This window comes from Schistocerca americana, chromosome 4 (assembly GCF_021461395.2).
Source record: "Schistocerca americana isolate TAMUIC-IGC-003095 chromosome 4, iqSchAmer2.1, whole genome shotgun sequence".
Classification (NCBI taxonomy): domain Eukaryota; kingdom Metazoa; phylum Arthropoda; class Insecta; order Orthoptera; family Acrididae; genus Schistocerca; species Schistocerca americana.
The window spans coordinates 27,031,988-27,048,321 of record NC_060122.1 but is presented as its reverse complement, the minus strand read 5'-3'; the positions used below and the strand labels follow the sequence as shown (position 1 = coordinate 27,048,321).

The window sequence follows — 16,334 nt, the reverse complement described above, 5'->3', positions numbered from 1 at the left end:
CGAACGCCTTCCCGAAGTCAAGGAAAATATCATCTACCTGGGAACGCGTATCCAATATTTTCTGGGTCTCATGAACAAATAAAACGAGTTGGGTCTCACACGATCGCTGTTTCCGGAATCCATGTTGACTTCTACAGAGTAGATTCTGGGTTTCCAAAAATGACATGATACGCGAGCAAAAAACATGTTCTAAAATTCTACAACAGATCGACGTCAGAGATAAAAGTCTATAGTTTTGCGCATCTGCTCGACGACCCTTCTTGAAGACTGGGACTACCTGTGCTCTTTTCCAATCATTTGGAACCTTTCGTTCCTCTAGAGACTTGCGGTACACCGCTGTTAGAAGGGGGGCAAGTTCTTTCGCGTACTCTGTGTAGAATCGAATTGGTATCCCGTCAGGTCCAGTGGACTTTCCTCTGTTGAGTGATTCCAGTTGCTTTTCTATTCCTTGGACACTTATTTCGATGTCAGCCATTTTTTCGTTTGTGCGAGGATTTAGAGAAGGAACTGCAGTGCGGTCTTCCTCTGTGAAACAGCTTTGGAAAAAGGTGTTTAGTATTTCAGCTTTACACGTGTCATCCTCTGTTTCAATGCCATCATCATCCCGGAGTATCTGGATATGCTTTTTCGAGCCACTTACTGATTTAACGTAAGACCAGAACTCCCTAGGATTTTCTGTCAAGTCGGTTCATAGAATTTTACTTTCGAATTCACTGAACGCTTCACGCATAGCCCTCCTTACGCTAACTTTGACATCGTTTAGCTTCTGTTTGTCTGAGAGGTTTTCGCTGCGTTTACACTTGGAGTGAAGCTCTCTTTGCTTTCGCAGTAGTTTCCTAACTTTGTTGTTGAACCACGGTGGGATTTTCCCGTCCCTCACAGTTTTACTCGGCACGTACCTGTCTAAAACACATTTTACGATTGCCTTCAACTTTTTCCATAAACACTCAACATTGTCAGTGTCGGAACAGAAATTTTCGTTTTGATCTGTTAGGTAGTCTGAAATCTGCCTTCTATTACAGATACACTTTCCTCCCTTTTTTTATATTCCTATTAACATCCATATTCAGGGATGCTGCAACAGCCTTACGATCACTGATTCCCTGTTCTGCACTTACAGAGTCGAAAAGTTAGGGTATGTTTGTTATCAGTAGGTCCAAAATGTTATCTCCACGAGTCTGTTCTCTGTTTAATTGCTCGAGGTAATTTTTGGATAGTGCACTCAGTATAATGTCACTCGATGCTCTGTCGCTACCACCCGTCCTAAACATCTGAGTGTCCCAGTCTATATCTGGTAAATTGAAATCTCCACCTAAGACTATAACACGCTGAGAAAATTTATGTGAAATGTATTCCAAATTTTCTCTCAGTTGTTCTGCCACTAATGCTGCTGAGTGGGGAAGTCGGTAAAAGGAGCCAATTATTAACCTAGCTCGGTTGTTGAGTGTAACCTCCACCCATAATAATTCACAGGAACTATCCACTTCTACTTCACTACAGGATAAACTACTACTAACAGCGACAAACACGCCACCACCGGTTGTATGCAATCTATCCTTTCTAAACACCGTCTGTGCCTTTAAAAATTTCGGCAGAATTTATCTCTGGCTTCAGCCAGCTTTCTGTACCTATAACGATTTCAGCTTCGGTGCTTTCTATCAGCGCTTGAAGTTCCGGTACTTTACCAATGCAGCTTCGACAGTTTACAATTACAATACCGATTGCTGCTTGGTCCCCGTATGTCCTGACTTTGCCCCACACCCTTTGAGGCCGTTTCCCTTTCTGTACTTGCCCGAAGCCATCTAACCTAAAACACCGCCCAGTCCACGTCACACAACCCCTGCTACCCGTGTAGCCGCTTGCTGCGTGTAGTGGACTCCTGACCTATCCAGCGGAACCCGAAACCCCACCAGCCTATGGCACGCCAACGGCATGACCTTTGCATAGACATCTAATGCCACACCTCCACAAACCTGCCGCCAAACTGTCGGGTGCGTGATATGTAGAATCTTTCCAAAGACGTCTATACAAGCTGTTATGCATGTGGTCATGATGTTCTGGCTCATCAGTGTACACTGCGGTTTACAAGGGTAGAGGTACAGGTGCATGTATTAGACTATAATCTTGCAACTCAATCTCCATCCCATCCTTAAACTTCTTGAATTTTTTTCTCCCAATGGATTTTTCATCCACCATAAAATGAGTATCCCGAAATTCCTCGCGTCCCTATCGCGACAATAATTGCGCTTATGATTGGTAAATACGAAGGTTGGAACCTAAATAGTGGCAACTATTTATTCACAACCGATACAAAAGAGTTACATGTTTGCACCTGTACTGTCCTTCAAAGTAGACACGAGCATTGTGCAGAACCCGTTGCCAGCGATGTGGAAGGCGCAGTATGCCGTTAGCAGAGCGAACAGCAAGATGGCGTGATATTCTGGATCAGAAACAAAGTGCAAAAGTTTTGTTTTTCTGTGTAAAAAAAGCAGCCACACACCATCCAACGAACAGACAAGATGTTCGCTAAGTAATGAAGACGGCAACAGAAGAAAGAGCACAGAAAATATGTCACAAACAACGCCGATAATAAAACTTCCTGGCAGATTAAAACTGTGTGCCGGGCCCAAGTTGCGATACGATGCGCCAGAGCCACGCGCCGAACGCGACGGCCTTCCCTCTGGGCAGTGCCACGTGGCCGCCCGCAGCCCGGTCTCCTCCCTACTGTACACTCGCGTGACCGCCGCAGCCGGCACTCAGGTACAGTGGCTGCGCTCCTGCCAAGTCTCTTTCTGCAGTATCACAGAAGCAATATGCAGCTTCTCGTAGCCCTACTACTCCATCTCGTTCGAAACTCAGTGACGTATTAAAAATGGCCTTTCTGTCATCTTAATAAAGGCATTCTTGACGAACATCAACCCACAACGTCCAGTCTTAAAGGTAACAAACAGAGCTCAAGAACATTACAGCACATATTTAAAGCAAACCTGATTTGAATCCCCATAATGGCGCTACTACAGCCAGTCGTACGAGACTACCGGGAAATATGAATATGCATCATTTTTCAGATGTAGAAACACGCCTACCGTCTTCTCGTTTATGTGGTGCAGCCCCTCCTTGGTGTTCTGATTTTTTTTTCCATCGTGTATTTTAGAGCCGATATTTACTGGACTTTTTATCTTGTTTTGGTCTACAATATCACCTCTCAAAATAAGGGAAATGTTTTTTAACATCCTGTATTTACTCCTCCTGGATGAACTTTGGGTGGCATGTGATAGTTGTGTCATGCATGTATGCATCGTGTAAATGACTGTTGCGTATTTGTAGTGCAGTGTTCTTATTACGATGCGTGTCTGGCCTCATGTGCTACCGAGTTGAATGCCGCCAGAAGAGATGGCTAAAATGGTTCAAATGGCTCTGAGCACTATGGGACTCAACTGCTGAGGTCAGTAGTCCCCTAGAACTTAGAACTAGTTAAACCTAACTAACCTAAGGACATCACACACATCCATGCCCGAGGCAGGATTCGAACCTGCGACCGTAGCGGTCTCGCGGTTCCAGACTGCAGCGCCAGAACCGCGCGGCCAGAAGAGATGGCTTGCGGTGACTGTAAGGGGTCGCCGCCGCCGCGCAGCCCCGTGCTCGCACGGAGAGAGCGCCACCACAGTCTCGCGCCACATTAAACTTTCAAAAAGAATTAAAAATTTATATTTGATACCAAAATGCCAAAAATTCGCATTTGAGTAAATGAATACCGGGACTGGACAAAAATATGGAAACACGGTGAGAAATGCGTCCCTGAACGTCAGGGCAGGGGCAGGGGCAGGGGCAGTAGCGTCCCAGGCGCACGCTGCTGCTCGGCTGAGAGCTCGCGCCTCACGTTGTCGGATCTCTGTTCACTCTAATCGGGATGCTTGATAACCACCTTGTTTGTCACGCAGTTATTCGCTTCGGTCGTGTCTTGGACTTGTCCTTCCGCTGCTCTGGGCATTGTCGTCAATGTTGGGGCGAAGGTTCCTCTTAAGGCCTCGTTGTCGTCCATCTTGTTTGTCTCTGTCTGTCTGCCTGTAGCGTTTCACTCGCCTGCCTTTAGTTTGTGTTATTCGTCCGCAGGCAGTCGCTAGGCCGAACCACCTCCCGCTACTGCAGCCTCAAACGTTCTCCGTCGTTTCCACCTTTCAGTGACCCTAAGGAGCTCTGGGACTCATACTTCCATCGTCTCAAACAGCATTTCACGACGTTTCAGGCCACAGATGATTCACTGCATCGATTTTTGTCTTTGTCTTGCCCTTTATCAGAATCTTTCTTTCTGTTTAGAAGGTTGTCCACCAAGTCAGACAACGTACACTCTCCTTTCAGCACAACAGATGCCTTCTGTTCCCAGAGGTATTATGTGGCTGCCTTCACACTACAGTTCTATCAATAGAATAAACAGTTCAGACAATGATAACGCTCTCTTTGGTCGCTAATTTGCAAGATCTCAGCTGCAAATAGGATTTCACTTGCACCAGTCAAGGTTGCAAGGTTTCGTCCACGCACTCCTACATTCATGACCTGGTGGTCCAGCTTGTACGAGACCCGGAGATCTGCACTGCGGCGTTGAAAATAGATAACCCGTCTCTGGAGAACATTTTGCGAATCATGCACCCGTTTGAGATCGCACAGGTGGCTAACAGAACTACTCGTGGTGTGACAGCCGTAGCACTGCCACCCTTCAAGGTTCCGCCAATACTGTGGATCGTCCATGTCTGGTGAAATCTTGTCATTCAGATATTTTAAAACACGGTTACACAAATGTCAGACGCCGGCCGCTGTGGCCGAGCGGTTCTAGACGCTTCAGTCCGGAACCGCGCTGCTGCCACGGTCGCAGGTTCGAATCCTGCCTCGGGCGTGGATGTGTGCGATGTCCTTAGGTTAGTTAGGTTTAAATAGTTCTATGACTTGGGCAGTGATGACCTCAGACGTTAAGATGCTTAGAGCCATTTGAACCATTTTTGAAGGATGTCAGATGTTAAGTTCAGTGAAGCGAGCCTTCTAACTGAGTCAGAATGTTGTATTTGCAGATATACGTCTGACGTCTGTATGGCGTCTGAGCCTCCGGTCTGCCAGGGCCGCAGGTCACTGGGGCCACTCCCTCCGTGCCCACAGTGTTTGCCACCCACACCAGGGTGAACTGTCCAGATGGCTGGGGGCCCTGTACGCTTCGTGGCCAAGAGGGGCATCTCCTATAGGTGTGTCGCAGCTACACAACCTGCACCCGTCCCGCCCCACGAGCGCGTCACGACACCGTACTTGTGCCGCAGTCAGTAGTCCCATTAGACGACCCTTTCATGCAGAAATTACCTACAAGCTCTTCAGTTATAAAGAGAACGTGACAGAAAGGGAGCAAATAGCAACTTGTGCAGAAGCACTTTGAAAATTATTCCAGTGCAGTGAGGAAAACAATTACTAGCTTGAGAAAAAAAATTCTCATGGTGTCTGACAAATTATCAAGCAAAATATTACAGTATTTTCTTATAATACAAGCTCTTGTTCTCACCCATATACACTACTGGCCATTAAAATTGCTACACCAAGAAGAAATGCAGATGATAAACGGGTATTCATTGGACAAATACATTATACTACAACTGACATGTGATTACATTTTCAAGCAATTTGGGTGCATGGATCCTGAGAAATCCGTACTCAGAATAACCACCTGTGGCCGTGATAACGGCCTTGATACGCCTGGGCATTGAGTCAAACAGAGCTTGGATGGCGTGTACAGGTACAGCTGCCCATGCAGCTTCAACACGATAGCACAGTTCATCAAGAGTAGTGACTGGCGTATTGTCACGAGCCAGTTGTACGGCCACCATTGACCAGACGTTTTCAGTTGGTGAGAGATCTGGAGAATGTGCTGGCCAGGGCAGCAGTCGAACATTGTCTGTATTCAGAAAGGCCCGTACAGGACTTGCAACATGCGGTCGTGCATTTTCCTACTGAAAAGTAGGGTTTCGCAGGGATCGAATGAAGGCTAGAGCCACGGGTCGTAACACATCTGAAATGTAACGTCCACAGTTCAAAGTGTCGTCAATGCGAACAAGAGGTGACCGAGACGTGTAACCAATGGCACTCCATACCATCACGTCGGTTGATACGCCAGTATGGCGATGACGAATACACGCTTACAATGTGCGTTCACCGCGATGTCGCCAAACACGGATGCCACCATCATGATGCTGTAAACAGAAAAAATTACGTTTTGCTTTCGTGCACCCAGGTTCGTCGTTGAGTACGCCATCGCAGGCGCTCCCGTCTGTGATGCAGCGTCAAGGGTAACCGCAGCCATTGTCTCCGAGCTGATAGTCCGTGCTGCTGCAAACGTCGTCGAACTGTTCGTGCAAATGGTTGTTGTCTTGCAAACGTCCCGATCTGTTTACTCAGGGATCGAGACGTGGTTGCACGATCCGTTACAGTCATGCAGATTGGATGCCTTTCATTTCGGCTGCTAGTGGTACGAGGCCGTTGGGATCCAGCACGGCGTTCCGTATTACCCTCCTGAGCCCACCGATTCCATATTCTGCTAACAGTCATTGGATCTCGACCAACGCGAGCAGCAATGTCGCGATACGATAAACCGCAATCACGACAGGCTACAACCGACCTTTATCAAAGTCGGAAACGTGATGGTACGCATTTCTCCTACTTACACGAGGCATCACAACAACGTTTCACCAGGCAACGCCGGTCAACTGCTGTTTATGTATGAGAAATCGGTTGGAAACTTATAGGTGTCGCCACCGGCGCCAACATTGTGTGAATGCTCTGAAAAGCTAATCATTTGCATATCACAGCATCTTCTTCCTGTAGGTTAAATTTCGCGTCTGTAGCACGTTAGCTTCGTGGTGCACCAATTTTAATGGCCAGTAGTATATAAATAACTACCTACCTGTTTTAGCATTAACTTTCTCAAAATTTTGGAAAAGGCAATGTATATAAGAATGATTGAATGTGTCCGCAAATATGAGTCAGTTAGAAGGGTTGTTCCACTGAATTTGACATCCGCATTTCTACGATTGTGTTTTAAGATATCTGAATGACAAGAGTTCACTCATCGAAAATTTTTATAATCCATCTAACGCACTGACTGTGCAAATCGCAACACTCTGTTGTGGATGCTTTAAGCTTAAGGCTTTAGCGATTTAATGACTTAGTGTTTCACTTTACTTATACTAACTTATCTCAGAGACGGCTCGTGCAGCTGTCATGAAAACTCTTTCTTTCAGTGGGAACAGAGTACTGCTGGTGACCACTCCTGTTCCTACTGGGTGTGAATGACCCTCTGTTGTACTCTCATAAAGCAGAAATAGTTCTCTTTAATAACGAGCAATAACGTAAATGTTCAAACGTAGTATTGCTTGGTTTTCAGTAAACAGTCTGTTCAAATTGTGTGAAATCTTATGGGACTTAACTGCTAAGTTCATCAGTCCCTAAGTTTATAAACTTTTTAAGCTAAATTATCCTAAGGACAAACTCACACGCACACACACACACACAGACACACACACACACACTCAGCCATGCCCGAGGGAGGACTCGAACCTCCACCGGGACCAGCCACAGAGTCCATGACTGCAGCGCCTTAGATCGCTCGGCTAATCCGCGTGGCTGAACAGTCTCTCCACTTTTGTGCAATGCAAGATGTATCATTATCAGCAACAGTACATAATGGAGATAAGAAAGTATGTAAACTTGATGGTCCAAAATTCCTTGACGTCTGCACTGAACAGACAACGAATCGAAAACCACACGTTACAGATCTTGTCAAACGACTGAGGTCGGTGACATTTGATCTACGTGTAATTGCTGGTGTGAATAGTTTCCTAGTTTTGTACGACAAACCCACACATGGACACAAAGTAGTCACTGCGCAGAAACGTGCCGTAGAGATAATATCCGGCGTGTATCCTCGATTCCGTGCAGGCAAAAGTTTAAAAAATAGGACTTACTAACATCAACCTCTTAATACGTCTACTGTCTTACGACATTCATTGCGAAGATTCAAATATTATTTGAAATTAATAGTACCATTCTGAAACACTAGGAACAAAAATACCCTTTGCTATCCACAACTTAACCTCCTTCTATCACGGAAAGCGGCGAAGTCTGCAACCATCAGAATACTTGACCACCTGTCTTGTGAAATTAAGATGCTAGCATATACTGAAAACTTAAAAAACAAATTGAAGTCATTTCTGCTTAGCAACACTTTCTACTCCGCAGAAAAATTTCAGTGTGGACAGTATGTTTGTGCTTGTCTTACTTGTATCAAATTTTGTTGTACCTTACAACAAAAAGCCCAGTTTTGAGAAAATGTTTCTTATTTGTAATCCTACAGCAGTTTCCACCAATCGTTGAAAAAATTTTAAACTCAAGTTTACACCATCCTTCCATCATAATTAAGCAGAGTTCCAATGGCAATTGCTCATTGCACAACCGTCAATTTTTCACAGATTTTAATGAGAATCAGAACAGAGTTGGTAGACATTGATCCATGTACACGACACCTCTAAATGGATGTTGGACGGTTTTTAGGCGGTTTTCCATCTACCTCGACGAATGCTGGCTGGTTCCCCTTATTCCGCCTCAGTTAGACTATGTCGGTGATTGCTGCGCAAACAAGTTCTCCACTTACGCCTACTCCACCATTACTCTACCACGCAAACGTAGAGGTTACACTCGTCTGGTGTGAGACGTTCCCTGGGGGGGGTCCACCGGGGACCGAACCGCACAATAACCCTGGGTTCTGTGTGGGGCGGCGGAGGGGTGAAGTGGACTGCGGTAGTCGTCGTGGGGTTGTGGACCACTGCGGCTGTGGCGGGGACGGAGCCTCTCCGTCGCTTCTAGGTCCCCGGTTAACACATAATACAATACAATACAATGGTATGTAAATTTACGTTGTACTACCTGATACAATTGTAGTACGGTATTTATGTTTATATTTTATTGCCTGATTCTCATTATGTTCTTCTATTCACATAGCACAGAAGATAGCCACACAGTAGATGAAATCGATCTGCAGTGAACAGATTAAAACTTTTCGGTAGATGCTGCTTTTCCTCCTATATTTAAGTGTCAGGAAGTGTTTTCTAAAGGAACTTGTCTAGAATATAGCGTTGTTCAGAAATGAAACATTGACGATAAACAGTGCGGACGAGAAGAGAAAAGAAGCTTTTGAAATGTGGAACCAGAGCAGAATATAGAAGATTAGATGGCTAAATGAGTTAATCAACGAAGTGGTAGTGAATGGAACTGGTGAAAAAGACATTTGTGGTATAACTTGACTAGAAGAAGGGATGGATTTATGTGACACATTCTGAGGCATCAAGGGACCGAAAATTTCGCTACGGTGGAAAATGTGAGGGGTGGAAGTTGTCTGGGAAAACCATGAATGTCTGAACAGTTATGCAGAGATGAGAAGCCTTGCACACGCAAGCCAAATTGGACGGCTGCATGAAACCAGCAGTCTTAGGACTGAAACCCACAACAACAAAAAACGGCTTCTTATCGCAGAGCGTCTTCACGGTAGCGGAAGTGGGCTTTGAGACGCCACCGACGTTCGCTTGGCTACTTTCTGACACACCGGCCCGGCCACCTTCTGTGCCGCACAGTGCCGCGCCACAGCCTGTGGTGGGTGACGTCAGTGAGAGGGCGCGGCAGCTGCTGTCCGTCCACTACTCGAACTGCGCCACATTTTAGCTGCGTGTCTGGGAAACTGTCCGGGTGAAAACGCAGTAAGCTGCTTCAGACACAGTGTTGTCCCACAGACGAATGAAGGCATCTTGATTGATCCCCTATCTGCACACACCAGTATTATTCCCTCAAGCAGGATAGTCAATGGGAATATTTTTTTACAGATCATGAAAAGTCCAGATGCTATAAAGAAACGCATAGGGCAGTTAATATCTCATCTACAGTCGCAGTTGGATTCATTTACTGTAAATTGAGGTTAATAAAAGTAAGATATTATTTTGACGCAAGAAGACGGAAATTAAACTATAGGGACAGAGAACATTCAGCTGAATGCAACCTATGTACATATATGACGAATCTCAACAAAAAGAAGGATGGTTGCAACTACTTACAGAAAAATAATTTGGACGGTTTCGATAGATCAACATTCCTAATGAGTTTCGATCGTCTAATTATGCAGGTTGCTATGTTACTCTGTGAACACAACATCAGTTTTTTATGATCCTTCCAAAAATCATGCATCATTGTGTTAGAACGATTATTTTGCTAGAACGACATACGAGACTCCGTAAGGTCTACGTAATACATGTCGTTTCTCACTGATGAAGGCCATATTATTTATGCTTAATGCCATCAAACCACACCTACTGCAAACTGGAGGGTTGCAACGTTTCATCCTCCTATGTGTACTATGAACACTCGCCCCGGACTATAATCTGCCTCTGCTGCTTGCGTTCACATGTAAATGAAAGTAAACAAAACGTAATGCTTCTGCTGATGGTCAATTGATAGAAACGTATTATGCACTTGACAAACGTTTGAATATACCAAATCAGAAATTTATTTTGGAAACTGCTACGAATCGTCGATTTTACACGTCCCTCTAATCATACTTACTGTTATTTTGTTTGAAAGATCAAAAAGTTCGAAATAAGGTAAATTTAATAACAGAAAATGGCTATGAATAAAGGTTGTTGAGTAAAGCGTCATAAAATCTCAGGAAGTTTTGATTTTGCTTATAACAGTGAAAATATAAATTAAATATGATCGGGTAATACACCAAAGTCTTTACATTGTAATTTCGAATTTCCTGCTTTAAACACAATGAAAATTCGTACAGATATGGAATTATGAAAATTGACAGTAGACTCCCGAAATTTCAGGGGTGCATTGGTATTTTGACTTCGATGATTGTCTGAAAATAGTGCAATTTAATGCGTCAAATCACATGACAAATAGAAATAAAGAAGGAGGAAAGCAAATGAAAACCCAATTAATAACTCCATAAAACCATCTGTAATGTAGTACTTTTCTAGATAAGTAATTATCTCTGTGACATGTATCACTTACCCCAAAACAGTTATGATCTACGGAAGATACGAAAATTCGCGAAAAACGTATTTTCATCTTGCATCTGCATGCTGGGGGATTGCATTTGTTTGACTACATATATCTGCTCACAAATCCTTCTGTGGTATTCAAGAATTTGTTAAGCAAAAACACTTTCATTTGTGTTTTAAAATACTGTTGTTGTCTCTCACATGTTTCATTTCCGAGTGTAATTGGCAATGAAAGTAATAACTGTAAATTTCACTCCTGTCTCTTGCAACATTAGCCACTGGTGAGTGGTGGAGATCAGTTGTGCTTTCGAAATTATAAATATCCGTAATTATTTCAAATGAAAACGATCTACGACAAATTTCAAAAGTAAACAAATCTTATATGAAACTACGGTTAATATTTGCAAGTGCTTCGAAAAGTGAGGACGAGTTACAGGCATACGATCCTTAAGCATACTTCTGATTACACTAGTATGTGTATTTAGATATTTTGCGCAACAGAGGAGCTGCAGCAACACATTATCGTTCAGGATATCGGTCAATGAAAAATGTAAAAAAATGTTTCAACTTACTAATTTCTATGACACTGTAGTCGTCTGTTGGGCTCCTCCCAGAAGTTCTAATTCTAAGTATTTTAAATGATCTGATAAATTATTTATCTTGTTTAAATTATTATCGATACGTACGGTCAACAATTTAGAACTTAATGCCCAGTTTGCTTTCACTTCTGGCACGTGACTTTCCTGAATTATGATAAACATAATGAACCCCGTTTCTTCAAAGTTCAAACGGAGCGTATCAATAGGAAAATGATTAATCACATTCACGCAGATTACACTTTTTTCTGTTGTCCCTGACCTCCACGGATGTGAAGTGAACAAAAGACCTGACTCATGAACGTACCGGCTCGGGAAGTTCTTGCTCCGCCATGCTGCCTCAAGACTTCTCTGTGACTGTGAGCCGTGTTGGCCCATAGAGTCGTATTAAATACGCATACGAGCACCGCGCAGGGGCGCCACATGAACGTGTCTGTTTAATTAACTCCCATCACACAAAGCACCGAATGTGGAACCGGTATCGGAAACACGCGTAGCACTTGAATGATGCACAACGTTTCTGGACGGTTCACAAAAGAGAGTAAATATTGCCTGCTGGATAAGAATCATTGGACGAGCTGGGACAAGGAACTGCTGCCAGTGTCACACATTTCTTATAACCATTTTCTGTGCATTTGATGCCCCACAACTAGCTAATATGTAAAGAAAGTCATATTTATGTGTCAGTAAGAGATTTTGATAAAATGAACTCATATTTGTTACCAGTTTCAATCGAAACAATCTTCAGGTAACATAAGATGGTCCAAGATACCAATATTAAATTACTCTTACTGTTGTAGAAGTAGCAATGAAATTATAAAGAAAAGATGTTGCGTCTCCGCCATCAAGAGTAACGTGAATTTATACAATGAATTGACTAAAGTGTACAAAAATTATTGCCTTGTATAAACGCATTTCACATTGGATGACAGTGACATATGATAGTATTATATAATTATACTATTATTGATTCCCTGGTAAGACTCATTCCGTATAGGGTGCTATGATAATTCTAAATTGCCTGATGATCGTTTCGATTGAAACTGATGGCGGATAAAGGTTTATTTTGTCATCGGCTCTTTGTGGTATTTGGAGATAAATATGACTTTCTTGAATGAATCCCGTGGTCTAGGGGTAGCGTCTTTGATTCATAATCAAAACGGGTTCGATCCCCGCCACTGCCTAAATTTTGATAAATAATCAGCATTGGCGGCCGAAGACTTCCGGCATAAGAAGTCAGCCTCATTCTGTCAACGGCCTTGTCAAAGAGGGCGGAGGAGCAGATAGAGGTTCAGGGCACTCTCTTGTCCTAGGGGTGGGAAATTGCCCCTAAAGGCGGAAGAATCAGCAATGATCAACGACATGAGGATGCAGAAGGCAATGGAAAACACTGCATTAAAGACACGTAACGTGTATCCACAGGACATGTGGCCTGTAATTGAGGAAGTGTCATGATGATCTCTCCATTGGCAAAAGATTCCGGAATAGTCCCCCATTCGGATCTCCGGGAGGGGACTGCCAAGGGGAAGGTTACCATGAGAAAAAGATTGAATAATCAACGAAAGGATAACGTTCTACGAGTCGGGGCGTGGAATGTCAGAAGCTTGAACGTGGTAGGGAAACTAGAAAATCTGAAAAGGGAAATGCAAAAGGCTCAATCTAGATATAGTAGGGGTCAGTGAAGTGAAGTGGAAGGAAGACAAGGATTTCTGGTCAGATGAGTATCGGGTAATATCAACAGCAGCAGAAAATGGTATAACAGGTGTAGGATTCGTTATGAATAGGAAGGTAGGGCAGAGGGTGTGTTACTGTGAACAGTTCAGTGACCGGGTTGTTCTAATCAGAATCGACAGCGGATCAACACCGACAACGATAGTTCAGGTATACATGCAGACGTCGCAAGCTGAAGATGAACAGATAGAGAAAGTGTATGAGAATATTGAAAGGGTAATGCAGTATGTAAAGGGGGACGAAAATCTAATAGTCATGGGCGACTGGAATGCAGTTGTAGGGGAAGGAGTAGAAGAAAAGGTTACAGGAGAATATGGGCTTGGGACAAGGAATGAAAGAGGAGAAAGACTAATTGAGTTCTGTAAGAAATTTCAGCTAGTAATAGCGAATACCCTGTTTAAGAATCACAAGAGGAGGAGGTATACTTGGAAAAGGCCGGGAGATACGGGAAAATTTCAATTAGATTACATCATGGTCAGACAGAGATTCCGAAATCAGATACTGGATTGCAAGGCGTACCCAGGAGCAGATATAGACTCAGATCACAATATAGTAGTGATGAAGAGTAGGCTGAAGTTCAAGACATTAGTCAGGAAGAATCAATACGCAAAGAAGTGGGATACGGAAGTACTAAGGAATGACGAGATACGTTTGAAGTTCTCTAACGCTATAGATACAGCAATAAGGAATAGCGCAGTAGGCAGTACAGTTGAAGAGGAATGGACATCTCTAAAAAGGGCCATCACAGAAGTTGGGAAGGAAAACATAGGTACAAAGAAGGTAGCTGCGAAGAAACCATGGATAACAGAAGAAATACTTCAGTTGATTGGTGAAAGGAGGAAGTACAAACATGTTCCGGGAAAATCAGGAATACAGAAATACAAGTCGCTGAGGAATGAAATAAATAGGAAGTGCAGGGAAGCTAAGACGAAATGGCTGCAGGAAAAATGTGAAGACATCGAAAAAGATATGTTTGTCGGAAGGACAGACTCAGCATACAGGAAAGTCAAAACAACCTTTGGTGACATTAAAAGCAATGGTGGTAACATTAAGAGTGCAACGGGAATTCCACTGTTAAATGCAGAGGAGAGATCAGATAGGTGGTAAGAATACATTGAAAGCCACTATGAGGGTGAAGATTTGTCTGATGTGATAGAAGAAGAAACAGGAGTCGATTTAGAAGAGATTAGGGGATCCAGTATTAGAATCGGAATTTAAAAGAGCTTTGGAGGACTTACGGTCAAATAAGGCAGAAGGGATAGATAACATTCCATCAGAATTTCTAAAATCATTGGGGGAAGTGGCAACAAAACGACTATTCATGTTGGTGTGTAGAATATATGAGTCTGGCGATATACCATCTGACTTTCGGAAAAGCATCATCCACCCAACTCCGAAGACGGCAAGAGCTGACAAGTGCGAGAATTATCGCACAATCAGCTTAACAGCTCATGCATCGAAGCTATTTACAAGAATAATATACAGAAGAATGGAAAGAAAATTGAGAATGCGCTAGGTGACGATCAGTTTGGCTTTAGGAAAAGTAAAGGGACGAGAGAGGCAATTCTGACGTTACGGCTAATAATGGAAGCAAGGCTGAAGAAAAATCAAGACACTTTCATAGGATTTGTCGACCTGGAAAAAGCGTTGGACAATATAAAATGGTGCAAGCTGTTCGAGATTCTGAAAAAGTAGGGGTAAACTATAGGGCGAGACGAGTCATATACAATATGTACAACAACCAAGAGGGAATAATAAGAGTGGACGATCAAGAACGAAGTGCTCGTATTAAGAAGGGTGTAAGACAAGGCTGTAGCCTTTCGCCCCTACTCTTCAATCTGTATATCGAGGAAGCAATGATGGAAATAAAAGAAAGGTTCAGGGGTGGAATTAAAATACAAGGCGAAAGGATATCAATGATACGATTCGCTGATGACATTGCTATCCTGAGTGAAAGTGAAGAAGAATTAAATGATCTGCTGAACGGAATGAACAGTGTAATGAGTACACAGTATGGTTTGAGAGTGAATCGGAGAAATACGAAGGTAATGAGAAGTAGTAGAAATGAGAACAGCGAGAAACTTAACATCAGGATTGATGGTCACGAAGTCAATGAAGTTAAGGAATTCTGCTACCTAGGCAGTAAAATAACCAATGACGGACGGAGCTAGGAGGACATCAAAAGCAGACTCGCTATGGCAAAAAAGGCATTTCTGGCCAAGAGAAGTCTACTAATATCAAATACTGGCCCTAATTTGAGGAAGAAATTTCTGAGGATGTGCGTCTGGAGTACAGCATTGTATGGTAGTGAAACATGGACTGTGGGAAAACCGGAACAGAAGAGAAACGAAGCATTTGAGATGTGGTGCTATAGACGAATGTTGAAAATTAGGTGGACTGATAAGGTAAGGAATGAGGAGGTTCTACGCAGAATCGGAGAGGAAAGGAATATGTGGAAAACACTGATAAGGAGAAGGGACAGGATGATAGGACATCTGCTAAGGCATGAGGGAATGACTTCCATGGTACTAGAGGGAGCTGTAGAGGGTAAAAACTGTAGAGGAAGACAGAGATTGGAATACGCCAAGCAAATAATTGAGGACGTAGGTTGCAAGTGCTACTCTGAGATGAAGAGGTTAGCACAGGAAAGGAATTCGTGGCGGGCCGCATCAAACCAGTCAGTAGACTGATGACCAAAAAAAAAAAACTTTCTTTAAAAGTTAATCGGAACGCAAAGAACTTCTCTTCAGTGAGACACGCTTATAAAGTTACAGGTGATTATCTCCTGCTTTCTAAGTATGTCTGAACCATTCAGTTCCGTTTGCTATACATTAGAAACATAATTATGAAAAACTATTATGCTCCTCAGAATTTTTTCTGGTTTGTTCATTATTTTCAGTTAGTGGGACGTATCTGCCGAATCAGACTT

General features: G+C 43.2%; 1 protein-coding gene across 1 annotated transcript in view; it reads right to left on the bottom strand.

Annotated features, from left to right (window-relative positions):
- The window catches only part of LOC124612552 (odorant receptor Or2-like), a 170,473-nt gene extending 158,465 nt beyond the window's left edge, over positions 1-12,008 (bottom strand). The window contains exon 1 of the mRNA XM_047140827.1: positions 11,982-12,008. Within this exon, the coding sequence (XP_046996783.1) occupies positions 11,982-12,008 (27 nt within the window). The remainder of the gene's footprint in view (positions 1-11,981) is intronic.
- Between the last annotated feature and the right edge of the window lie 4,326 nt (positions 12,009-16,334).